The sequence below is a fragment of the Melospiza georgiana genome, chromosome 3 (assembly GCF_028018845.1).
Source record: "Melospiza georgiana isolate bMelGeo1 chromosome 3, bMelGeo1.pri, whole genome shotgun sequence".
Classification (NCBI taxonomy): domain Eukaryota; kingdom Metazoa; phylum Chordata; class Aves; order Passeriformes; family Passerellidae; genus Melospiza; species Melospiza georgiana.
This window is the reverse complement of record NC_080432.1, coordinates 4,962,282-4,988,740: the sequence shown is the minus strand read 5'-3', so window position 1 is coordinate 4,988,740 and position 26,459 is coordinate 4,962,282. Positions and strand designations below refer to the sequence as shown.

At 45.9% G+C, this 26,459-nt stretch overlaps 2 protein-coding genes across 2 annotated transcripts; one reads left to right on the top strand and one right to left on the bottom strand.

Moving 5' to 3' along the window:
* Positions 1–851: 851 nt before the first annotated feature.
* On the top strand, positions 852–8,607 carry LOC131082049 (opsin-5-like). Its single transcript, XM_058021556.1, has 4 exons — positions 852–957; positions 4,953–5,246; positions 6,489–6,820; positions 8,260–8,607. Exons 1-4 carry the CDS (start codon positions 852–854, stop codon positions 8,605–8,607), a joined length of 1,080 nt encoding a protein of 359 aa, XP_057877539.1.
* A 2,490-nt stretch (positions 8,608–11,097) lies between these two features.
* MMUT (methylmalonyl-CoA mutase) lies at positions 11,098–26,347 on the bottom strand. Its single transcript, XM_058019818.1, has 13 exons — positions 26,331–26,347; positions 23,819–24,198; positions 22,528–22,895; positions 21,694–21,851; positions 21,303–21,474; positions 19,760–20,008; positions 19,312–19,423; positions 17,934–18,049; positions 17,304–17,419; positions 15,039–15,170; positions 13,408–13,555; positions 13,119–13,286; positions 11,098–11,514 (listed from the first exon to the last, which is right to left on the bottom strand). The coding sequence occupies exons 2-13, from the start codon at positions 24,171–24,173 to the stop codon at positions 11,386–11,388; spliced, it is 2,223 nt and encodes a 740-aa protein (XP_057875801.1). The 5' UTR covers positions 24,174–24,198; positions 26,331–26,347; the 3' UTR covers positions 11,098–11,385.
* Between the last annotated feature and the right edge of the window lie 112 nt (positions 26,348–26,459).

The window sequence follows — 26,459 nt, the reverse complement described above, 5'->3', positions numbered from 1 at the left end:
GCTCTTGTGAATTTTAGAATTCCTTATCACAGAATCACAGAATGGTTTGGGCTGGAAGGAACCTTAAAGACCATCCAGTTCCAGCCCCCTGCCATGGGCAGAGATGCCACCACTAAACCAGGTTGCTCATTATGGTGATCTTAGGCTCAGATATTATAAGGAGAAGGAAAACACAGAGGTGAGGTGTTCCTGTGGCTGCTGGCCAAGTCAGAACTCTGGAGTGTCACAGAGTGACCTCAGAGGTTGCTTCTCTTCTGTTAGACTACACTGGACAGAGCATCCTCCAGTTCTGCACTGGAGCAGCTCAGACATTCCTGCCTCCAGCAGACTTTGAGCCTGCTGAGCCCCTGTAACAAACACCTTTCCTCTAACACTTCAACTCAGGCACTCCTGCCCCAAACTCGTGCCTCCCACACTCAGCCATAAGGCTGGAAAACAAAACTTCCTTCCAACCTTCCTTCCCTTGCCTGCCTTCTCAGCCTGGCTTTATTTCCCAGGGCTGCTGATAGTTGAAGAACAATGGGTTTTTGCTCATCTGAGGGGATTTGCATTGTGAATCTTCCCGACAAGCCAAGGAGCAAAAGGGAGGGAGAGGAGGGGTGGGAGGGGAGATGCTCTGCCAGCCAGGCAGGCGGGGTCGCGCTGGCAGCAGCTCTGCCTGGCTCTCACTCTGCCTCCCAGGGAAAAGCCCTTCCTGTCACTGCAGGCTGCTGCCCTGACACACCACAGGCAGCACAAGGAGGCAGCAGAAGGGTCCCTGCCCTGCCCTGCCAGCACCCAGCAGCAGCCCTCACCTGCAGCAGGCAAACCATGAGGACGAGCTCTTTGCTCCTGCAGCGTCTTCACCTTTGATGGAAAACCTTCAGCCACCTCCCCAAGGGACCATGGAGGAGCAGTACATTTCCAAACTCCACCCAGTAGTGGATTATGGAGCTGGGGTCTTTCTTCTCATCATAGGTGAGTGAGTTCTCAGCCTGCTGGTTTGCTTGGAGCCAGGGAACGGGATGCAGGGAATTCCCTGTCTGTGCCATGGTCAGGCAGCAGAACCTGGAGGGAAATGGCAGCAAATATTTCCCCACAGGTTCTCCTGGAGTTGGTTGGCAGCCAGGATTAATCTCCACTCTTGGATTTGGAATCCTGTTTTGATGCTGAAGAATGGCCAGCACAAATGAGCGTCTGTGGCATCACAAGTATTTGAAATAAGTTGTGTGTCACTTTCTGTGGCATCTGAGCCCTGACAACTGAGCCAGGGCAGCTCAGTCCATGGGACTGGTCAGGAGAAGCAGCTGTGGGCTGGCCCTGGGTGGGAGAGGAGTCATTCTGCTGTGTCTGGGCAGGATGCACTGTACAGAACAGCAAAGGATGTCCAAATAGCACTTCTGGGCTTTGCAGCAGCCTGTTTGTCCTGCTGCAGGCAGATTGAAAATGAAATAAAAGTGGGGATAGCTACCACCCTATAGCTTCAGTTAAGTGTGTTCTTCTTTGTCTGCTTCTTGCATGTACATAGACATTTGTTTTCTCCTCGTACATTTGGAGAGGAGTGGAACTTGTTTAGGCATGCCTTCCACCTGAATTTTTCCTAAGATTCCTTCCTTCAGCTCTCTTGAAAAATCTAGCTGACATAAGAAGGACAAGCCTATATTTTCATGTGCTTTAAAACTGAGGCTCTGGGCAGAAGTGCTGGACTTTAATACTTCTTATTTCCTCTTGTTCTGCACAGCAGAACACAACTCAGGGTGAGAATTAATGAATTCAATTACAAAATTGCAAATACAATTAATGAAGGGCTTTTTTTCAAGTCAGGATGTCAACTCTCATCTCTCAGAAATGCAAATACATAGATGCAGTTAAGGCACAATGGGAAGGGGCAGCAAAAGAGGGCTGGGGGCTGGAGCTCCCCATGTTTGTGTTCCACCACGCTGCAGTCCCACATGTCTCCTAAAGGACTCTGAGGCACTGAAACTCCAGGCACAGCTTCCAGCAGGGATCCAGAGCCCTGTGAGGCAGCCAGGTTCACTTCATCCTGCAGAGACTCAGAAATAAAGCAGTGAGCTGAGCTGGATCAGGTGCTGTATTTATCCATAGCTTTGCCACTCACTGGGGCTGCAGGTTTGTGCCCTGAAGTGTTTTTTATTAGGAACAAGGGCAGGGCATGGGTGGGAGCATTCACCACCAGCTGTTTGGTTACTGTCCCACAGTTATGGGTCTGTCCTGTGCCAGCCAGGCTGTGGGATGGAGGGGAAGAGATTCTGTCAAGGGGAAGGAGAGGCTGGGCCTGGGTGTCACCTCTGATGGGAAAGCTGCTTCCTGCATCTGGTACAAGGGCTGGGCTCTCACCAGAGAAAGTGAATTGGGTTCTTTTTCCCTCATGAAGCCTGAGGATATTCTGTTTTGGGTCCCTCACTGCAAGAAACAGAATGAGGGGCTGGAGTGACTCCAGGGAAGGGAATGGAGCTGGGGAAGGGGCTGGAGCACCAGGAGGGGCTGAGGGAGCTGGAAAGGGGCTCAGCCTGGAGAAAAGGAGGCTCAGGGGGGACCTTGTGGCTCTGCACAGCTCCTGACAGGAGGGGACAGCCAGGGAGGTTCAGGCTCTGCTCACAGGGAACAGGGACAGGACAAGAAGAAATTGCCTGGAGTTGCACCAGGGCAGCTTTAGTTTGGATTTTAGGAGTCATTTCTTCATGGAAAGGACTGTGAAGCATAGGAACAGGCTACCCAGGGCAGTGGTGGAGTCACCATCCCTGGGAGGATTTAAAAGCTGAGTGGATGTGGCATTTGGGAACATGTTTTAGAGGTGGCCTGATCAGTGCTGGGGAATGGCTGGACCCGATGATCTTAGAGGTGTTTTCCAATCCAAAGGATTCAATGATTCCATGTTTCCATGTCCCAGCCTGTGGAGAGAGCTCTGCCCTCTGAGCCTCAGGTTGCTCTGCCAGCCAAGCCCCCGTGGGCATCATGCTGTGTGTGCAGACACAGAGATCTGAGAGCTCAGGAGCCCTTCAAGGGCATCCAGAGGTGGCAAGTGAAGGTGTGGGGTCAGAAAGGGAATGGAGGGACACAGGGCCTCAGATTTGTGTCCCCATTTCAGTTTAGCCTTCTTCTTGACACCTCTGAGGATTTTGTACTTATGCCAATAGATTTATTCCATTTTATTGCATGTGCCTCTATTAAGTCCTCTGTGGGCACTTTAAGTGGTACCTGTGAGCAAATGCAGCCTTCCTGCACTCACAGCCACAGGACAGAATCTTTTCCTGTCTCCCTCTTCACATCTGACTTTAGAGGACACCTTCTCAGGAAAACCTTTCATCAAAATGTTGCTACAGCACCATGTTCACTCAAAAGAAGAGAGAAAATGAGGTGTTTGGTGCGTGTACTTCTGACACTGCTGTCACCAGCACTTTGAAGCCCTGTGGCACACCTGAATAATGTATGTGCGACAGCTCCTTTTGCAAAGCAAGCTCTGGGTCTGTTGCACGCCCCTGGCTAAACAACTCCCATGGTGCCCCTTGTTGGAGCGTTGGGGGTGGGATAGTTGGGACAGACGGAGATGAGAGATCTCTGAAGCCAGGTCAGGAACTTGGGGTTTATTGCAAAGGGCCTGGGTGCAGGGCCCTGCTGGGAGCTGCCAGCCACAGCTCAGAGCAGGCCCGAGAGAGGAGAGGGGCGGAGAGGATGAGAGGGTGAGAGAGTGAGAGGGTAAGAGCGTAAGGAGTCAAAAAGGTAAGAGAGTAAAAAGGGTAAAGGCGTAAAAGGCAAGAGAGCAAGGTTCCCGTTTCAATATCATAAATCTTCTTGTGTGTTGAATATTCTGATTCTCACTAACCAATCTAGTACAAGATACAAATCCTGTAGCATTTACATACAGCCTATCAGAATCATTACATTACCATACTGTGCTACATTTTAAACCCTACAAACTCCTCTTTGGGCCCCTTCTGCCAAGCTAGTGGGGTCTGCTCAGACCCTTGGAGCTGTCTGCAAGCAGAGGGCATTGTTTCAGCAAAAGGGGATTACCTTCAGTGGCCATGCCCTTGTTTTCCAGTTGTTTGGTAACTGAGGGATCTCAAAGCTTGCTTTCATTTCAATCTTGCTTATGGTTTCCATATTCTCAAAATCTTTTGCCAGGCACTCATATTTATAAGGCTTTCCTGTTTCATCTTCCTCAACACCATTTCTCTCAGAGACCCCCAGAACAGCCATGCTAACTCTCAGGGACCAGCAAGGACTGTGAGCTGCCCATGTGCACCAGCCACGCACCTCAGAGCCCAGTGCTGGGGCTCCATTGGAGGTGAGGGAGGTCACACACAGGGAAGGCTTTGGGAAGTGCAGGGGTCAGGTGGCCAGGATGGCTGGAGTGCTTCAGCAGGAAGGAGAAGGGAGGAGATTCTTTCCTAGTGCAAGAAATACGTGGGCCTGCTAGAGTGGGTCCAGAGGAGGCCACAAAGATGCCCTGAGGGCTGGAGCACCTTTGCTCTGGAGACAGGCTGTGAGAGCTGGGGGGGTTCTCTCTGGAAAAGGCTACAGGGAGACCTCATTGTGGCCTTCCAGCACTTAAAGGGGGCTTATAAAAAAGACAGAAAGTGACTTTTCCCATGGGCAGGCAGTGACAGGACATTCCAAACCCTGCCATGGGCAGGGACACCTTCCACTATCCCAGATTGCTCCAAGCCTGTCCTCCTGGCCTAGGACACTTCCAGAGATGGAGAAGTCACAGCTTCTCTGGGTACCCTGTGCCAGGGCCTCCCCACCCTCACAGGGATGAACACCTAATATCTCATTTAAACCTGCTCTCTTTCAGTTTAAAGCTATTCCCCCTTATCACTACATAATCTTGCAAGAGGTCACTCTCAGCTCTGTTGCAGCCCCTCTCAGGCACTTCACATCCTTCCAGTGGATTTCCCAGGTGTGTTAACCATGTGATATTCCTGTCTGTGTTGGTCCTTCCCTTTCAGCCATCCTGACAATCCTTGGGAATTCAGCCGTCCTTGCCACGGCTGTGAGACGCTCGTCGCTGCTGAAGCCACCGGAGCTGCTCACAGTGAACCTGGCGGTGGCAGACATTGGCATGGCCCTCAGCATGTACCCCCTGGCCATTGCCTCTGCCTGGAGCCACGCCTGGCTGGGGGGAGACACCTCCTGTGTCTACTATGCCCTGATGGGTTTCCTCTTCGGGGTCTGCAGCATGATGACCTTGTGTGCCATGGCCGTGATTCGATTCCTTGTCACCAACTCATCCAAATCCAACAGTGAGTAAATCACCTGTTGTCCTGGTTTGGGGCCAATTTGGTAGAGAATCTCCAAAATGGGGCCCCTCCAGAAAGCAAACCCACTCGGCCCCTCCCTTCAATGGGTTCAGGAAGGATTCCTCGAGAGAAGTGGAAAGAACCTGTTTATCTAACAGGCACAGTACCCCCAGCACACAAAATGAACAATACCAGATGACACCATTCTGTCACCACTCTGAAAAGATGACAAATTCAGAAAGTCTCTCTTGGGAGCGGTCACTCTGTTCTCAGTCCCTCCTGTGCTGGGGCAGCTGCTGCAGCCACAAGGTGCAAACTCTCGGTGTTCCCAGGTCCCAGTCCAGAGCAGGTTCGAGTAGGACCAAAAAAAAAAGAAAGGAGAAACACTCCAGGAAGAAATTTGGACTGTTTAGCTAAAGTAGCTTATTATCAGAAGCAAAAGCAAGCAGAAGCAAAGCAGAAGCAAGAGAGCAAAGTGAAAAGCAAAAGCAAAAAAAGCAAAAGCATCACTGTGTACTGCCCTGTCTGTGTGTTCCGCCAGACTAAACAAAATTTTCACTCTTCAGAACCAGTCTTAAAGGCACAGAACATAATATCCAGCATAAACAGAACACAGGAACGGGGATACAAGCATCATAAGGTCACCCTAGGACACCTATATTGTCACCTGGTGCTGCTGTGTTTGGGCTGGGCTGCTCTAGAAGGGGCTTTGTGGAATGTGGTGTGGGTTATCAGGTCAGGAACAGCAGAATAAACCTCAACTTTTAGTGCAGTATCAAATTCTGGTGTTCCCAGAAGGATCTGATTAAATTCTGTATGAAACAGTGAGGTTTTTCACCTCGCAGTTTTTCTAAGTGAAACTACCTGGAAAATGGAGAGCACAAATGTTTTCCTGGACCAGACTGCCTTCCCTTCCTATTTGTATCCAAGCAAATACACTGGAACTTAAAAGGAAGGAATATTCTTCTGGCATTCCTGGGCTGAGCCCACAGCACATTTAAAGTGAAATTGATCTTGTAATGCTCCCTGCCTTACAAAGCGCCACATGAGCACTGAGGGCTGTGTTCAGGTCTCACCCAATCCTCTGACAATGTTTCTCTAGAAGCCCCAAGGTTAGGGACCTGCAGCAGCAGCCCAGGTGTGTCTGGAGCCACCATCCTTCTGTCTAAGGAGAATTATGGCAAAATAACTTCCCTTGTGGCTGGGATGGGATCCATCCAGGCTTGCTCTTCGTCTTTCTTGCAGGTAACAAAATCACCAAGAGCACTGTCTGCATCCTGATTGCTTTTATCTGGCTCTACTCCTTGCTCTGGGCCATCCTGCCCTTGGTGGGCTGGGGCTACTACGGCCCTGAGCCCTTCGGCATCTCCTGTACCATAGCCTGGAGCAAATTCCACAACTCCTCCAATGGTTTCTCCTTCATCCTGAGCATGTTCCTCCTGTGCACGGTGCTGCCTGCGCTGACCATCGTGGCCTGTTACCTGGGGATTGCCTGGAAGGTTCATAAGGCATACCAGGAGATCCAGAATATTGACAGGATCCCCAATGCAGCCAAACTGGAAAAGAAGCTGACCCTGGTGAGTTGTCCCTGTGATGGGAAGAGTGTGCAGTAATCAGGAGCTGGCAGAGAGCTGGCTCTGCTCATGCACAGCTCACAGAATCATGGAATTACAGGCACCTAAACAGAAATTCTGTGTGGAAACAGGATTTTATAAGATTAAGTATTAATATGTTTTTTTTTCCAAATATGGGCTTCAGTTGTTCATTTCTTGTGGAAAAGCAGAATTGATCCAAGCTTTCTAGAGGCCAGTCATAGAATCACTGAATCATTATGGTTGGAAAAGGTCTCTAAGATCATCAGGTCCAACCATTAATTCAGCACTGACAGGTCCACCATTAAGCATGCACCTAATCACCAGAGCAACACATTTTTTTTAGTATTGTTAATGAGAGTGACTCCATCACTGCTCTGGCAGTCTGTCCCAATGACTGACAACCCCTCTTGTGAAGAAATGCTTCCTAATATCCAATCTAAACATCCCCTGGTGCAATCTGAGGGCATTTCCTCTTGTCCTTTCATTTTTTGCCTGGGAGCACAGCCTGACTCCCACCTAGCTCTAGCGTCCAGGGAGTTGTAGGGAGTGATAAGGTCCTCCTGAGTCTCCTTTTCTCCAGGCTGAGCTCCCCCAGTGTAGGAGCATCAGGGCTAGGACAGTTGGGATGGACGGAGATGAGAGATCTCTGAAGCCAGGTGGTGGAACTTGGGGTTTATTGCAAACAGCCTGGGAGCAGGGCCCTGCTGGGAGCTGCCACAGCTCAGAGCAGGCCTGAGAGAAGAGAGGGGTAAAGAGGATGAGAGGGTAAGAGAGTGAGAGGCTAAGAGAGCAAAAGTGTAAGAGAGTGAGCTCATTACAATACAATAAATCTTCTGTGTTGAATATTCTAATTCTCACTAACCAATCTAGTACAAGATACAAATCCTATAGCATTTACATACAGCCTATAAGAATCATTACATTACCATACTGTGTTACATTTTAAACCCTAAAATCTCCTCTTTGGACCCCCTCTGCTAAGCTCTAGGGTCTGCTCTGACCCTTGGACCTGTCTGCAAGCAGAGGATGTTGATTCATCAAAAGGGGATTACCTTCAGCCAGCCATGCCATTGTTTTCCTGTTGTTCAGTAACTGAGGGATCTCAAAGCTTACTTTCATTTCAATCTTGCTTATAGTTTCCATATTCTCAAAATCCTTTGCCAGGCAATCATATTTATAAGGCTTTCCTGTTTCATCTTCCCCAACATCCCAGCTGCTCCTCATCAGACCTATGCTCCAGACCCTTTCCCAGCTCAGTTCCCTTCCCTGGACACACTCCAGCCCCTCAATGTCTGTCTTGTCACAAGGGCCCAGCAAGCACAGCTTTGGCTGTTGCAGTTCAGGTGTGTCCAACACACACCTCGAGTGCCAGGGCATCCAGCCCTGTCTGTCCAGCTGCAATCAGCTCTGTTCCCTTGCAGATGGCCGTGCTCATCTCCGTGGGATTCCTGAGCTCCTGGACTCCCTATGCAGCCACCAGCTTCTGGTCCATCTTTAACTCCAGTGACTCCCTGCAGCCCGTGGTGGCGCTGCTGCCCTGCCTGTTTGCCAAGTCCTCCACGGCCTACAACCCCTTCATCTACTACATCTTCAGCAAGACCTTCCGCTGCGAGGTGAGGAAGCTGCAGTGCTGCTGTGCCTGGAGGGTTCCCTACTTCAGCTCTGACAACTCCATGGAGAATGCCGTGTCCACCATGTGGAGCGGGAGGGACAACGTCCGTCTGTCTGCGGCGCCGAGGGCGCAGAACCCGGCGGCTGCAGCTCCCTGAAGTGCAGCTGTGGGGTCAGCCTGGCCTCACCCCCAGGGATGCAGCAAATGAGGTTGTCACTGCCTATCTCATGTCAATGCAGAGGTTTAAGTATATATTTTTAAGCAGCTCTCAAATATTGTCTGTAAGCCTCTTAGAAAAAAAAAAAATTAAAAATCTATTTTTTCCCCAAGAAATTCCATTTTAGGGGAAATAGATTTATGTACCAAACATAAAATCATGTAAATTAAACTTATTTTCAGGTAAAAAGAGAATTTTTTTTTTTATATTTTTTTCCTATAGTTTTGCTTTTTTTAATGCAATCTATCTGCCAACTGTTGGCCCTAGCAATAAAACAGCCATCAGAGAAAACCACAGGTTGCACACAGTGTTACCAAATAAACACAGCTGAGTGTGTGGTTTTCCAGTAATTCAGACTGAAAACCATATGGGGAGCAAGAAATGTTCACTGCCAGGAAAAGGTGAGAGTGTGGCTGCTCCCAAAATGATATGGAGAGCTCAGATTCCATAGAGACCTCAGGTTCCTTGTTCTCTCAGAGATGCAGGTCCAACTCCTCCAAGCACAAGTCCAAGGAGCTGAGCAGCCTTGGTTGGATGAGGTTTGGTGGGAAGGTGGCAGTGAGTGAAGGATGTGTGTCCCAAATGGGGAAGGGAAGGGAAGGGAAGGGAAGGGAAGGGAAGGGAAGGGAAGGGAAGGGAAGGGAAGGGAAGGGAAGGGAAGGGAAGGGAAGGGAAGGGAAGGGAAGGGAAGGGAAGGGAAGGGAAGGGAAGGGAAGGGAAGGGAAGGGAAGGGAAGGGAAGGGAAGGGAAGGGAAGGGAAGGGAAGGGAAGGGAAGGGAAGCTCTCAGCAAGAGGAACTGTGTTCTTCAGCTCTTGCTGGCTGAGGTACCACAGCTCTTCTGCCACAGAAGCTGTTGAAACACTTCAGGATTGGAATTGTTAAGGTTGGAAAAGACCTTTTAAATCATGTCCAACCACCAACTCATCTCCACTGTGTTCAGCACTAAACCATGTCCTCCAGTGCCACATCCATGTATTTTGGGAACACTTCCATGGATGGTGAGCCCATCACTTCCCTGGGCAGCCTGTTCCAGTGCTTCACCACCCTTGCTCTGCAGCTGCTCTCTGTACAGGATGACACAGGGCACTCCCCAGGTGACCTTCCTAGCAGGGACAGCCTGCAGATGCAGTCCTGGCTCTCATGGCTTCCATGGGAGCTCCTGAGATCCCAAATTCCCCCCTGGCTAGAGCACTGACATGACTGCAACTGAGTTGCAGAGTTTGCTGATTCAGTACAACCATAACACCAGGTCTGTTTGGTTGTTGTTTTAAGTTTTGAGAAGGTAATTTATGATCACATTACAATTCCATGGTTATTTCCTACCCAGGCCTGGACTGTGCTGTCTTTTCAGGATGCAAGCACTGAATTCAGGACTGAGTCTGGGCACCTCATGTTTGCAATCACCAGTGCAACCACCTCAATATAAACAGAAATTTGATCTCCAAACCCCAACAGATCAGACCTCTCACACATTAGGAGTTATCTCACCACTCTTAGGAGGTTTACAATGCAGACACTCAACCTGAGCCAGTCACCTTTGGCTTCTCTCTTTCCACTGAAGATAAATGGAGCTCCCTAGTTAGATGATGACATAAAGTTAGATAATACAACTAAAACTCTGATTTGTATTAAAATAAATTCAATTTCAATGCCTTACTTTGAAAAACTTCTAGGCAGCCTCTGGCTATTGAGGCATAGGAATAACTTACAGATTTTTTATAGAAAATTTCTGTTAATGGTCAATTTTCCATCTGTAAAATTAAATGTGACTCACTTCAGAAAAATTATTTGAGAGAGATCATTATTCCAGAAGTTAGAGCACGAGGATAACACTGCAAAGGCTTGGATTCCACCCCATTGGTTTGCCAGTAACACTGTGCAACTTAAACTTTGTCTTGGGTTCTTCTCTCATCCACATAACAGATACAGTTTTGCTGCTCATGAATGTAAAATACAAATTGTTTAATGAACAACTTCATAAAATCACAGAAACACAGAATCAGAGAGTAGTTTGGGCTGGAAGGGATCTGAAAAACCATCTGGTTCCAACTGCCTTCCACAATCCCAGGTTGCTCCAAGCCCCATCCAACCTGGCCTTGAACACTTCCAGGGATGGGGCAGCCATAATACAACTCTCTTTATAAAGCTATAGGTAGATAAACCATCATTTTTGAGTTTCATGGCTGAGTAAGATACAAATGGTGTAGATGGCAGTAGCCTGTATAGGAGCACTGTGCACTGTGCCCTGTTCCCATCACTGCCCTTCCCTGAGAAGCCACCATTTCCCAAACCAAAGTGCTGCTGGGGTCAATCCCATCTCTGTTGAATGAGTGATCCTGCCTGAAGACTTCTAGATCTACTATAACTGCCAAAAAAATTCAAAACAAGTTCTCTGCATGCAAAAGAGATCAGGCAAAAGAGACCATCCAAAGAGCTGCAGCAGTTATTTTATTTATCAGTATATCTGGAAAAAAAACCCAAACACACTTATTTGAATTCCCTTCACTACCTGATATAATAGTTTTAGAGATAATTTTTTTTTTTTGTGGGTACCTATATAAATAATCCTCAAATAGAACAAGCAGAGAGTTTAGAACTTTCTTAGAAAGCACAAAACACGAGGCCAGGGGACAGTGGGAGCAGAGGTTTGTGGTTGGCCATCCCTTGCTGACAATCAAGTGGTCAGTGTAAGGCTGCTGAGTTGTGACATTTCAGGGTCACATGGATTGCTGCCTCTTCTCCAGGCACTTCTCAATGTCATCCAACACCTGCACTGCTGCTTTTGGAATGCGAGTGCCTGGACCAAACACATTGGCAACACCAGCTTCGTACAGGAAGTCATAATCCTGTTGGAAAAGAGATTTAATTAATTTAAATCTATAGTTTTAGTTAATTTAAATCTATAGTTAATAGTGAAACAGAAAATTGGTAATTGATTTATAACTGGTGCATACTCTGTCCTCTGTGCTGGCCCTGAGAAAGCAACAAGTCCCAGACAGAGGCAGCTTCAAGGAAATGGGATATGGGTAGAAGTGAGAAGGTAGGAAAAAATTACTAATATCCATAGGAAAGGGTTTATTTCTTTAGAGTCAGACTAATGGCAGTCCTTGGAAAGTACTCAAAAGTCAACTGTATATGAGTCTGAGTAACCTAACCTAAATTTGATCTAACTTCTAATTTTGAAAATACTACTTTAAACAAGGGCATGGAGCAGATGACTAACAGCGGTCTCTTGCAATCTAGAGTAAATTGAATTTTATGACTGTCCTGAAATTTCAAAAAGACTTGGGAAGCAGCTCTGTATTCTCTCTTTCTTCTACATAGGATATATTACACCTTTACCAACCACAGGGCATTCCACTGAGAGATAATGGACAGAACACAAATTGTCTCCTAGAAAAATACTGTGAGTTTTGTTTGTTCAGTTTAGAATTCTTTCATTCCTGAATAGTTACTTGACTGCCTAGAAAAGGGAGAGGTGTGGAAAAAGGGAATACCAGGAGATTTATGTGCAAAATCAGTTTGGATCACTATAGACAGAGGATGGCTGTAAGGTGATGGAGACAGGGAGATTGTGCATGAGCTAAGGAAAATTTAAAGATGAAAGCACAGATCCGACTGCCAGGGAATTTAACAAACTGCTCAACAGTTTAGGAGAAAGAGACGGATGAGAGGCAACACCTGCCTAATGATGGGGAAGGTGAGGAGAGGCTGGAAAGTGAGTGAGATGTGCAGCCTAGGGGTGATGGGACGTGCCAGGGGCCTTAGTCACTGGCTATGGCTCTTCACAACCATTGTTGGAAGTCAAAAGGTCTCTTAAGACAGAATCCAGCCTGGTGGCCAGCAAGGACTGATGATGTGAAACAACAGAGCATAAAGAACATTTCCCTGAAGCTCATCTTTTCACAACACAGCTCCATATTCCATCCCACAAACATTCTACGTTAAACCAGGGCATAGTGTACAGAAAATCAGATCAGGGGGATCCCACCTTACAGAGCTGTGCTGGCCATGGTGACTGTACAGAGGAGCCTTCAGTGCTCTGACATTACAGAACACAGGAAAGAGCTCAGCAGCTCAGACAGAGATAAATCAGTCTCTTAGCTTGATGGAAATGTGTGGAGACCCTGAGGGGGCATTCCCTCTAGGGGGACACAAGAAGCTTCCCTCAAAAAGTTGTTAGACCCCATTGGCTCCTTCCTCTGCTCCTGTGTCTGCTCCTATGTCCCTGAGCCTCTCTTCCCTATTCCCTGATTGTCCCTCAGCTTTGTACTGCCCCGAGACCAGGGTCAGCCCCTAGGGTCCGGTAGAGAGAAAGTGTGGGTGTAGAGAGGGGGCTGGGACCTGATCATCTCACTGTGGTTGAATCAAACACCTGTGGATATTATGCAAAGATCCTTTTTGCTTCCTCACCCTGGACTATACCAGCAGCAATGAGATGCTGCCATACCTGAGGGGGGATGACTCCTCCACACATGACCAGGATGTCGGGCCGGCCCAGGGCGTTGAGCTCCTTGATGAGTTCGGGCACCAGGGTTTTGTGTCCCGCGGCGAGGGTGCTCACCCCGACACAGTGCACGTCTGCGTCCACGGCCTGCTGCGCCACCTCCCGCGGGGTCTGTGGGTGACAGGGGAGGGACAGGGCATGGGACACAGACATGGGGGCTGAGCACGCCCCCAGGGAGAAGGGATGCAAAGGGAAGGAATGAATGAATGCTCTGGGTGCTGCTCAGCCCTACCTGGAAGAGGGGCCCTATGTCCACGTCGAAGCCGATGTCGGCGAATCCCGTAGCGATGACTTTGGCCCCTCTGTCGTGGCCATCCTGGCCCATCTTGGCAACGAGGATACGAGGCCTGCGGCCCTCACGGTCCATGAACTTGTCAACTCTGGTGGGAAACACATTCTGTCAGTGCAAGTCACTGAGAATCCTTGGAAGTATTTCCACACATAAAAAAAAACATTTGCTGCAAGTGTAGTGTAATTTCATCAAATAAAAAGATTTTCTAAGTCATGGTTTGGCTGTGCAGCCTGCACACTATGTTAATATTCATGTTATTGCTATTACTAATTCACTTCTTGTACTTACCAACCTCAAAAATAAAATATTCTTTATTTTAAAAAATCTTCCACTATTATTTTGCTTTCTGACAGGTAAAATACTGAATTCTCTGAGTTTAAAACTCACCAAAACACATCTTTAAGTTTTTAAGAATAATTATGACCTATTATTTCAAAAGTACTTGCACAGAGATGGGTCCTGGACATCACATTTTGCATTATCATTCCACTGGGTAAAAATATGTCAATGGAAGATTATTGTATCTCATATTCTGTGCATTCATTCCAATGCCTCTTTTTTTGGATACTGGCAGTTCATATTTCTGTTGTATTGATGCTACTGAGCAATCACAGCCTCACATATTAACCTGCTCATTATTCAAATTCCACCAGGATCTGTTTGTGGTTACAGGCTGGACTCACTGATCTTAAAAGTCTTTTCCAACCTAAATGATTCCGTGATTCTATGTAAGAAAGGGAGCTGCATCTTGATTTTCAAGGGGTTAGTTCAGTTCTCTTTCACATAAAAGCATAACTAAAAATAGTTAAGTTTAAATAGCTAAAAGAAAAAAACAGTGGTGACATTTTCTAGCACAACTAATTTCAAGACAGTCTAATCATCACCACTGCAAAGCCACCAGTAATTCCCTTTCAGGGGAGCCTGAACTCTTAAATGGTAAACCCCAAGACAGCAGGGACTGATTTGTGCTGCATCATCTCCCACAGCAGCAATTTAGGCTCTGTACCCCTGAGGGCAGCAGTAAAGGCAGAAGCTGAGAAAAGACCCAAAAGGCAACTGTTTTCACACATATCAACATCTTGGGATGCCTTCTCCACTGGGGTATGAGTAATACCCAATGACTGGAGGCTGTATGTGGATATCCAGACAGATTTTAGCAATTTTAGCAACAGTAAGAGTGAAATTTCAGGAAGAATTTATGGGTAGATCAAAACAACGTTTTGTAGTATGAACTGCTGGAATTATTTTAAAGATGACTATTACACAGCTCCTTAATCCTGTGACTTAGGCTACTTGAACAAAACCCTCAAATCATAACTTCACCTCCATGAATTTTGTTTGCAAGCAAATACAATTTCAAAATTAATTAAATTTTGACTTTGTCTTATTGTACTTAATCCTTGTCATTCCACTTTCCTGCTTACGAGAGTGCTTTTGCAGGTCACCGTTTTTCCCCAGGAATGTAACCCAGGTTTGGGAAATGTTTTTTTAGGGCACAGTCAGTAGCACATGTACCTCCTGGGTTAAATGTGAGGCTATTACATGTTTGGCTACCTGGGAAGAGTTCTCACCTCTTGATGGCATGAAGGATTTCATCACTCTCCCCAAACTCCTGGCGATAAGCCCCGCTCACCATGCGGTCGCTGGCTTTGTGCTCCCCGAACACTTTCTTCATGGCATCTGTTATCTCCCCCACCGTGCACCTGAGACAGACAAAAACCATCCTGTTATCAGCAGGCTGACATGAAAACAGGACACAGAAATTGCTGGCACTGGCCCAGCCATTTGCCTTGCTGCTGGACAAATTTACTTCCATTGGTTTCCCTTTCAGTGTTGCAACTCTGAAAATCCAGCTCACCCCACTGCCACCCACGGACAGAAGGTGTGTCACAGACATCTTTTATGAAAAATCCTTTCTTTAGGATTTTTCCCCTTTCTGAGAAGCTGTGGCCTCAGCAACAAAATGTAAACAATGGTTATCTGCTGCTGTGGAATGCAACAGGTGCATCTGTGATTGGTCTTGGGTGGATGTTTGGATTTACTGACCACTCACGGCAGAGCTGTTCTTGCCTTCTGCCTGGACACAGAACTTTGTTATTCATTCTTTTTCTATTCTTAACTTAGCAAGCTTCTGAGAATTTTTCTCTCTATTCCTATTAGCATAGTAATAATGTAATATATAGCATAAAATAATAAATCAAGCCTTCTGAACATGTGGTCAACATTCTCGCCTCTCTCTTCACCCTGAAAAACCCTTGCAAAGTCAGTAACAAATGTGCACAGGCATTTTTAAGAAAATACTTTATTGCTCATGTGAGAATTGATTTACAATTGGCAAGGCAATAGGGAATAACAAAATGCTTCAGAAAATTAAATAATATTTTCTGAATGGGGATTTTTTTGGGAGGAGGCGGGGGGGCTCAGACGGAAAGGTCCTGCATTGGGATTCATGCCAAAATACAAAATATAAATCAAGAGGGGACAAAAAAGGGAAGAATACACAGAAGAGACTGAAACCTAACATTTTAACATCTATTTGCCTTTCCCTTGATGCTTTTATTTTAGTGTTTATTCTTCTCCTCTACTCCTGACACAGCTTCTTTACTGACTAGATGCAGAAGGATCTGGGAAGTTTATTTATGTCCAAGTTACAAGTTTTGTTTGTTACTGTTTATTGCTTCTGAAGGGTGAATGTTTTAAGTTTGAAACCTTTTCCCATGTTGCCCCCAACAGGAGGGCTCCCTGTAGATGTTCCCAGAGCTCACAATCCTCCTTCAAACACTCTCTATCAGATGCCACAACAGTTTCTTTCTGTGGTCACATCCCATATATAATTTTGGGACAGAATTAAGTTCTGTGTTTGGAACTTACAAAGTGAATCTTCAGTCTATTAATGTTTTTACCATTAACAAAAATGAGGTCACCAAGGAGAGAAACTAGGAGTTAACTGGTGAATTTTGCTACAGAAGATATGAATCCCTTGTAAATCCAACACTGCCTTCCTGTGACCTCCCCAGTTCCAAGACAGATGCAGACATACTGCTGGAGATTCCTGACAGGCTGTGGCTAAATGAATTTAAAATACAGTTATTAAGTATTCTAAGAATGGGAATGAAGGAATTAGAGGTGTGACAGTAAAACAGAGCAGCACCCCAATAAGGGGGGAATTTGGTTTGCTCATATTTGGGCCATTTAGTTAATTAAGGAACAGACAGACAGGATCTATTCTAGAGACTGATGCTGACCTTGAAACAGGAAAAAAAACAGCCTCAAAAGCACCTTGGCTGAAAAAAGGAACTGCTCCACTGGACTCTAAGGATGTCTCACACTGCTCAGGAACATTTCTTACAACTTTGCCTGACTAAGCAAACTGATTTCTCCTTCAGCCAAAAAATGTTTTCACACCAATCTGTGGTGCAAGGAGAGAGGAAGCAACAGAGCATGATAAGACTGTGAATATCCATTTTCACATCTCAGACACTTCTTAAACTCCTTCACCCATGAAACAGCTGAGTTACAGAGAAACTCAATTATGTCCTGGAACTGGTAAGAATATGAGTTGTAAACAGCAGAATGTGTACAAACAGCCTCATTTCATATCAGATTCTTTATATCAGAAATGTTCCTTGTGAAAAATCAAAGCATTGCCTTAAGAAGCTGTAATATAATAATAGTGTGTCTTACAATGTGAAACTGCAGCCATTATTTACTTCTACTTCTAAAAAAAACCCCAAAACTCCAATCTTGCTGACACCACACCCAAGAAAAATTAAAAGGTGAAAATGAAACATCAATTTTTAAATAAGAATTAGCTGTTCAACCCCACCCCCCAGTACCTGGCACGTGCTGCTTCCACTGCCAGAGCAAGTAAGTTGCCTTCCCCAGTGGCAGCACATTGTGTGAGAGCAGCCAGGGACTGCTGGGCTGCTGCTTGGTCTCTGCTGGCTTTCACCTAAGGTGCAGGAGAGAGACATTCAGCTCAAAGAAACCAAAAAGTGAAATGGTAAGTCAAGTGGGGAAGACTAATTTCAAATATTTTATTCTGGATGTGGAATTGTCAATATCCACTTCCTATTTCAATGAGATTAGAAGTCAAAAGGCAGCTCAGACCTTAAAATGTGTACAAGTCCATAACATAACAAACCAGTTTTATCTGTAAAAGTGGAGGTTGATTTCTGGTTCTGTAACCCTCAGCAGCACTGGACAAGAAGCCCCTAACAGTGAGTGATTAACCAATGTCACAGGCTTCTAGAGCAAAACATTGCACAGATGGTTTCTATCTTATTTTCAGAACATGTAAAGCTCTCCATTTTTAAAGGTTGGACATACAGATATATATGCCAGTTTCTCCACTAATGACCAGAGTGGACTCTCAGAAATTGGAAGGTAAACTTCTTGAAAGCTGCCTTTTCTCAGTCTCTGTCTGCAGTTACAATAAGAATAATTTTTTAAAAGATTGTTCTCACCTTGTTGATTTTCTCAATCTGCTTGGCACGGACTACAGAGTTATCAATGGCCAGAACTTCCACTGTCTCCTCTTTCTCTAGCTGGTGCTTGTTCACTCCAACAATCACTTCAGACCCTATTTCAGGTGGAAACACCAGAAACTCAGAACACATTTGCAAACTACTGTGAAAAGACACAATGTTAACAAGACAAGAAGATTTTGAGCATTATTATGCATTGCTTTGCTTATATAACCACATAGATTTCAAATATGTAAAATCGGCTCTTATAGAATGGATTTAAGTCTGTATTTTCCAGATTTTATGCTGGAAGATTAAATGCATAAAGTGAATACTGCAGAAGAAAAAAAACTGAAATAGAACACTATTTATCTTGCAAAAATTTAGCAATGAGTCCCTAAAATAGATTGTCTATTTTTCTCTTTTTAAGCTTACATAAGTGTGTCTGACAGAACTAAGCAGAAGTGCTGGTCTCCTGCTCTGCACTTACTTTTCTGATTTAACAGATCAGAAAGTGAAGTTCCTACCTAAAACTACTCCATGTGCATAAAAGTTAATTTATCATGTTGGAAAATCATATTTTAGGTTTGAATCGTTATGGACTTATCAGATATTTTTATTTGCAGTGCCTAATAACATTAATACACTCTTTGTAGCAACATTAAGTAATTTACCTTATGAGAAAAAACCACAGAACTTTACTGATTACTCTTTATTGGTCTTAATTAAGATCTCCTTCAAATTTATCCTCCATAGAAAGAAGTCCATATAACTTCTTTGGTGTTTGAGTTATCCCTAATTTCTGTTCCTGGATTACTACTGGAATGCAGATTACAAAAAGTGGAATAGAGTTTTAAGCACGCATGTATAAACATCTCCACAAATACTTACTCTATGAGTACATACACATATGTACAGCAAACAAGGAGCTGTATCATCCTCTGCTATGATCTGACCATTCAGGAAAAACGGGCAGCTCTCCAGAAAGCCCAGGAATTTGGCCAGCTAGGGTGAGTATCGCCATCTGGTGGCATTTCTGCTTTTAAACTCAGGAATCGCAGCTTAAAGTTCCTATCAGAAATCAAGCCATTCACTACTGAAGGCGCCAAATACTCTTTTAAAATGCTGTTTCTAGTGCTTTGTCTAATCTAATCTTGAACATGTCAAGCAAGACTTTTCACACTGGTACTGTATTTTGTACACTCTGTCTCTTTCCAGAGCTTTCAGTGACATAAAACCATCACCATTTATTCTAGCACTCACAATCTGCTACTCCTAAACAGAGAAATAAAAAACCACAATGAACATGTGTGTAAAAAGCCTTTATACTGAAGTATTGTACTGGAAATTTTCCCTTCTATCATCCCCCTGCTCTTACCAGAGTCAATCCTGGCTTGTCTCCGGGCTGCACACTCTTCAATACGAAGTTTGGGGATCCCCTCAGCAACAGCTTTGGCCATTCCACCCATTTCTTCTATCTCCTCAATAAGCTGAAAAATGAAGAGGATTGAGACAGCGAGTAGTAGCAAGGTTTAAAAATTGAGCTTTGTACCTGTGCTACCACCCACATTTTCATTAAACTTTTTTTATACAGTTTTGGGCTATAAACTGTGTTTTGTAAAATTTATTTATAAAGACATAAAATTTATTTATTTATAAAGACATAAAATAATTCCTTGATTAGAAGTTACCAATTTATCAAACAAAGAAGACATTAGAAGTTTTTCCTTTGAAAGACATTTCTCAAAACTCCTATCCCTAAAAGACAGACATGTCTCAAGACTCCTATCCCTACAATTTTCCCAGAGAAGGTTTTGCAAACTGACCTTTAAAGCAGCATCATAGACTTCATTGGTGAGGCACTCCATGAGGTAGGATCCCCCCCAGGGATCTGCCACTTTGGGAATCCCTGATTCCTCCTGGATTATGATCTGTGTGTTGCGGGCAATGCGAGCACTCTTCACCGTGGGCAGCCCCAAGGCCTCATCGTAGGAGTTGGTGTGCAGGGACTGCGTCCCCCCGAACACCGCGGCCATGGCCTCGATGGTGGTGCGGATCACGTTGTTGAAGGGATCCTGCAAGGAAAAGGCGAGCTCTGAGCCTCAGTGGTTCTGCCACGGGGCTGAGGCAGAGAAACAAAAATCCCCACTGAAATACTGTAATCAGAACAAAAGCTAAAAAAAACCCAAATCAAACTGATTTATCACTTGTCGGTATCTTAACAAAGAGATTAATCCATAAAGAAAGCTGCTCACAGTAACAAATCAAAGCCTAATTTATATTTAGTGGTGTTTCAAAGAACTTAGTCAGCCCAAATTAGAGAGCATGGAACAGTAGGCGTGATGTCTTCCATCCTTCAAATTCTTGGAGCAGTGATCAGTATGTGTGTCAGACAAATTACTAGTCAAGATGTGTTTTGGAATTAAATGTGCTTAAATATTTTCACTGATGACAGCATCATATAAGGTAATTATAGAAAACTGTGATTTGGATAGGTAAGAATGTAAAACATAATTTATGAGTAGATACCTATCTAAAGGAATGTTAAGCATATTTGCCCTCTGAAACCTACTGCACACTGAGAAGTTATACAAAGATAAACTCTTATGTTTAGGCAAAGAGTTATGATCTAGCCAGAAGTATATTTACACTGAACACTGGAAGACAATTGAATATAGTTTTGGTAATAACAGCATTTTTGCACTCCCACAATACTTTTAATTGGAGGACCCACAAAAATCACTGTTCAGAAAATTCCATTGTTTTAGTTTTACTGTGTTGTTGTAATGTAAGTAAACACTACATTTACTTCAAAAAAAAACAATAAAAAAACCAAGGCACAGAAGTCAACAATGCTTACAATCACAACCTAAAAATAACTCCTATTACATGACTTGGATTGAGCAGCAGGCCTTGAGATCACACTGGAACCCAGCTCTGACCTCACCTGGGAAACTGTATGCACTCCATTGATTTATCTCCTTGCTGCAAGGTAAATCAGCAGGAGGAACAGAGTGCACCCAGTTTCAAAGGATCAGATGAGCTGTAACCATTACACTCAGTGTCAGGGGTGTGAAAGACTCCCTAGGCTGCTGAAATGAATTCTCAAGCCAGTGATCCTGAGAAAAAAATGCCTCTACTTGCTGACTGCACTGCATTTTGGAAGGATAACTCACAGGACAAACCCTAAGAGAGCTTCACCCTCTGAGTCCTGACTTGACATGAAGGTGTATCCAGTGCCAGTGTGTGCATTTGTCAGTGACAGGACAGCTGCTGCACCTTTGTGAGTAGCACCAGCAGCTCCCTTTAAGATACACACCACAAGAACAGCCTTTAAGTAAGGAGGATGATGAGAGTCCAATTTCTAACCTGCTCAGTGAGTGACCAGCCCGAAGTCTGACAATGAGCTCTCAGCAGAAGAGATTTGGAATTCTTGGGCTTAAACATTTTCTCAATCAAGTGAGCCCACAGCCGCCTCCCAGCTCTCATCTTCGCTATTTCCATATAGAAGTTCATGCCAATTCCCCAGAAGAAAGAGAGCCTGTAATAGGAGAACATGAATAGAATGTAACATTGAATCATTCAGATAACTCTGGATCAGTAATGGAGAAGTCTGACAGCAAGGTTTCTGATTAAGGTACTTTCACAGATGAGGTACTTTCCTACTTGCTTATATGTATAAAAATACTCAATTTGATATTAAACTCTATAGAAGTTTTACCAAGAGTGAGTTTTGTATTAGCAAATTTCTTGAGCTCACCTAGGTGCAAATTCATCAATAGTGAGGCCAGCTTTAAGGCCAGTTCTGCAGTACTCCAAGCCATCTGCTATGGTATAAGCTAATTCCAGGATGGCATCAGCTCCTGCCTCTTGCATGTGGTACCCACTGATGGAAATGGAATTAAATTTTGGCATATACTGGAAAAAAAAAAAAAAAAAAGAGATGCAACAGGATATAACAGCAGAAGAGAGGATCAAATACTTGTTCTATCACATTAACACAGAATCACAGAATGGTTTGAGCTGCAAGGGAGTTAAAGGTCATCTGGTTTCAACACCCCCTGCCATGGGCATGGACACCTTCCACTATCCCAGGTTGCTCCAAGCCCCTCCAACCTGGCCTTGGACACTTCAGGGATGGGGCAGCCACAGCTTCTCTGGGCACCCTGTGCCAGGGCCTCCCCACCCTCATAGGGAAGAAAGTTGTCACTATTGGTGTAAAAGTTTGCTCTCAATCTATTTTATAAACCCCCCTTAAGTACTGAAATGCTGCAATGAGGTTTTCCTGGAGCCTTCTCTGGGCTGAACACCCCCAGTTCTCTCAGCCTGCCTCCAGCCCATTCTCTGACTTCCTTGTTGACTGCAAATACAACCTGTCTCTACAAAGATGTGTTTGAGTCGTGGTGCTTGAAATTTGAAGTTTGACTCAAACTTCAAATTTATATTTTAAATTATGTAAGATCTTAACTTTTACTGGGCCTTTCCACAACCATATTACTCTTCTCTATGACATGTCTTCCCATCTTTTCTTTGTTCTCCAAAGTGCCTCATAAACACTCTAATAATAGAAGTTATACATTTTAACAATGAATACCTTTGAGGTGTACTGGAAGATGTCAGCAATGATCCTCATGGATGGTTCTGGGGGGAAAATGTAGGTATTTCTGACCATGAACTCCTTCAGGATGTCATTTTGGATTGTCCCTGTCAGCTTGGCCTGAGGCACTCCCTGCTCTTCCCCAGTCACAATGAATGTAGCCAGCACAGGAATGACTGCTCCGTTCATTGTCATGGAAACTGACATTTTCTCCAAAGGAATTCCATCAAAAAGGATTTTGGTGTCTTCCACTGTGTCGATGGCAACTCCAGCCATTCCAACGTCTCCTCGAACTCGGGGATTGTCTGAATCATAACCACGGTGGGTGGCCAAATCAAAAGCAACTGATAATCCCTGCTGGCCAGCTACATGAAAAAGAAAGGAAAAAACCCAAAAAACAACAAAGAGGGATAGTTAGAGGTGTTGAACGGACTTGTATTAGGATGGGATTTAAATTTATTAACTCTATCATACCTGATCAGGCTTGAATGGCAAACTAAATTTTGATGTTAAACATTGTTCCCTCCCCAAACCCGTTAAGTAGTTTAGGTTTAGTAGTCTTAAACTTCAAATGAAGAAGTTTTTAACTGGGAAAAAGACCACCCAAAAAAGGTAGACCTTACTGTGATTTAAAAATTGCTAAATAACAGCTCACATACAAGTTATAAATTCACCTAGATAGGCAGTATAAGAGCTTATACACATAAATCAGCTTGGCTTAGCTGGGAGCAGAAGTGTCATAAACTCTGTCACATAACCTTCTCTTTATCACAAACTAAACACCACAGACTGTTCCCTGGCTCTACTGACACATGTTGTTATTTGCAAAGCTGCAGTAAGAGAAAATTATTCATATAAAGAAGGGAACAGGACAGCCAGACCTCCTGTTGCTGCAACCCGAAAGCAGAACCCAAAACTCTGCTGTCCCCAGGCATTCCCCCCTCTGACCAGAGACTGAGCTGTGCTACCAGCTCACCCAGATCACCACTTCTGCTTCAGCTCCATGATCTCAGCTGCTTGAACCCTGGCATGGATGCAAATTATGTCTATGAGTTAAGGTGCAATAACTAAAACCAGCATTTAACACACTCATTCTCCAAAATGAGACAAAGACACTTCCAGAAACGATCCAATTTCGCAGTAAGAAAGAAAGACAGTGCCACTGGGAACACCTTATCAGAAATCCAAACTCACGGTGCAGAATAATCACATTTGCCATGTAACTGCCTGAATTCACGTCCCCCGTTGCCTCACAAGGCAGTGATGCTTCCCAGACCAGCTGCCCCACCTTTGATGTTGTCCTTGTAGAACTTGTTGCTCTCCTCCACTGTACTGAACCCGGCGTACTGGCGGATGGTCCACGGCCTGTACGTGTACATGGTGGGGTAGGGCCCTCGAGTGAAAGGCTTCATGCCTGGCAGCTCCTCGGGGAAGTCCTCTGTGTCCCTTCTGGAGTATAAAGGCTTGATGTCGATCCCCTCTGGGGTGTGCCAGATTAAATCCTGCGGGTTCTTGCCTTTCAGCTGCTTCTGGGCCAGGGCAGCCCACTCGGGGTGCAGGGGCTGCCGGTGCAGGGCGCGCCGGGCCAGGAGCGCGCAGCGGCGCGGCCGCAGCCGCAGGACGGCGTCCCCGGCCCTCAGCATGGCTCTGCCCACGGGCTGGGACAAGCTGGACAAAACACAAACGTGCACTTTGCATTATCATATGCACCTAACAGCAGATGTGAGGATGGAGAGGTCATGCGGTTTGCTAAATCCCAAACAATCCCTCAGGAGAAAAGTGAAATGTGTTATTCATGCACTGATTTGACAGACAGCCCTTCCTTTAGCCTTTCAACCAGGAAGAAAAAAATCCTACATTCAGGAAAAATCCTACATTTTCATCTAACCAAGGAAAACATTCCCTCAACTTCTCTACATCCACGTCTGAGAAGTGTAACTTATCTCAGTCCCTCAGCATCATCATCATTAATCAGTCACTGAAAAGCCAGTGTGAGGCATGAAGATGGCATGGCCAGCTACTGCCTCACCTTCACATCTCCCTCATCTAGGAATTTCTTCATGTCAAAGAGTGATGCTTTTCCAGGGATGGGGCAGCTACAGCTTCTCTGAGCAACCTGTGCCAGTGCCTCACTACCCTCACAGAATTTCTTCCCAGTATCCAACATCAAGGAGGCACTGCAGGAAGTGAGCTGTCAGAAAATTGCTGATATAATCATACACTTTGGAAAAGATGGCTTGGGCTGGATGGAAACTAGAGATAGGTTGAAAAAAAGAAAGGAGAAGAAAAAATGTAGTATGTGAGAACACAGGGACAATACTGCAGAGCTTGGCCCACCATGCATGAGACTGATGGGGCAACAATGTGAACAATTCCCTGTGAGTGTGGTGAGGCCCTGGCTTAGGGTGCCCAGAGACACTGTGGCTGCCCCATCCCTGGAAGTGTCCAAGGACAGATTAAATGGGGTTTGGAGCACCCTGTGATAATGGAAGATGTCCCTGCCCATGGCAGGGGTTGGAATGAGATGATCTTTCAGGTCCTTTCCAACTCAAACCAGTCTGTGAGTTCAGTAACTCCTAAAAGCTGTAAACACCTTTGCTTCTGCTCTCCATACCCTATCCTTGTACTTACAAAAACAAAACCTTTACAGCTTAGCTCCAAGGGTCAGTCACTTCCCCACTCTCTCATCTCTTTCACAACTCCCAAGAAATACAAACTTCCCTGACAGCTTTATGAGAAACCCTTTACAAGATACAGGAAAGCACCTCTATCACTGCAGCAACACCCTCCAAACCTTTGCTTTAATAATATATATGCTGAGTGTGGTATAACCTGAGGGGCACAGAGGAGCTCTCATGCCCTGCAGGGATGTGATGCTGCAGCCAGGATGGAAGGCAATCTGTGCCCACACCCCTGCATGGGTCACAGGATGGGTAAGGTTGGAAGGGACCACAGTGGCTCCTCTGCTCCCTCCTCCCTGCTCAAGCAGGGCCATCCCAGAGCACAGGGCACAGGATTGTGTACAGACAATTCTGGAATATCCCCAGAGAGGGAGACTCCACAGCTTCTCTGGTCTCTGTTCAGTGCTTGGTCACTGCACAGGGAAGAAGTTCTGCCTCCTGTCCAGGTGGAACTTGCTGGGCTCAGTCCCTGCCCGTGGCTCTGGTGCCACTGCTGGGCCCTGGAGCAGAGCCTGGGCCCTGCTCTGCCCCTCCCTGCACACAGGGACACCCAGGGCTGAGGGCCCCTCTCAGCTGTGCCTCCTCTCCAGGCTGAGCAGCCCCAGCTGCTCCCTCAGCCTTTCCCAGTCAGGGAGATGCTCCAGCCCCTCCATTCCAGGAGCTCCATGTGTCTCTTGTCCTGAGGAGCCCAGAACTGCACACAGCACCCTAGATGTGCCTCAGCAGATGGGCAAGACCCCCTTCCTCCTTGCAATGCTCTTCCTAACGCCGGCCGGGATTATTCCTTTCCCTGAGCCGGAAAGGAATTTACCCGCGTTCAGTTTCAGACAATTCCTCTCTGCCCATCTCCCATGCCCGCCCTGTCAGCCCCTCTCCACACCTCTCTCTCCTCAGCACCCACAGCCGGACACGAACGCTCCGCTCTCCGCCCCGGGGCAGCGCCCGCCGCCACCGCCCGCCCCCAACACGCCCCTCAGGCGGCCAATGGGGACCGAGGGCCGGGCCGGGAGCTGGGACAGGGGATAAGGACAAGGACAGGGGCAGGGCTGGGGGCTGCGGACACGGACGGGTCCATGGAAAGGGATCGGGATCAGGACAGGGATGGGATCACCCCGTTACCTGCCACCGGCCCCTCCGTCGGCGCGCAGCCCCCGCGCATGCGCGGTGGGCGGGAGCGGCGTTGCGCGTGCGCCGCGGGAAGCGCGGGTTTGTTTGGTAACGTCCCGCGGGCTGAGGTGGGGCCGGCGG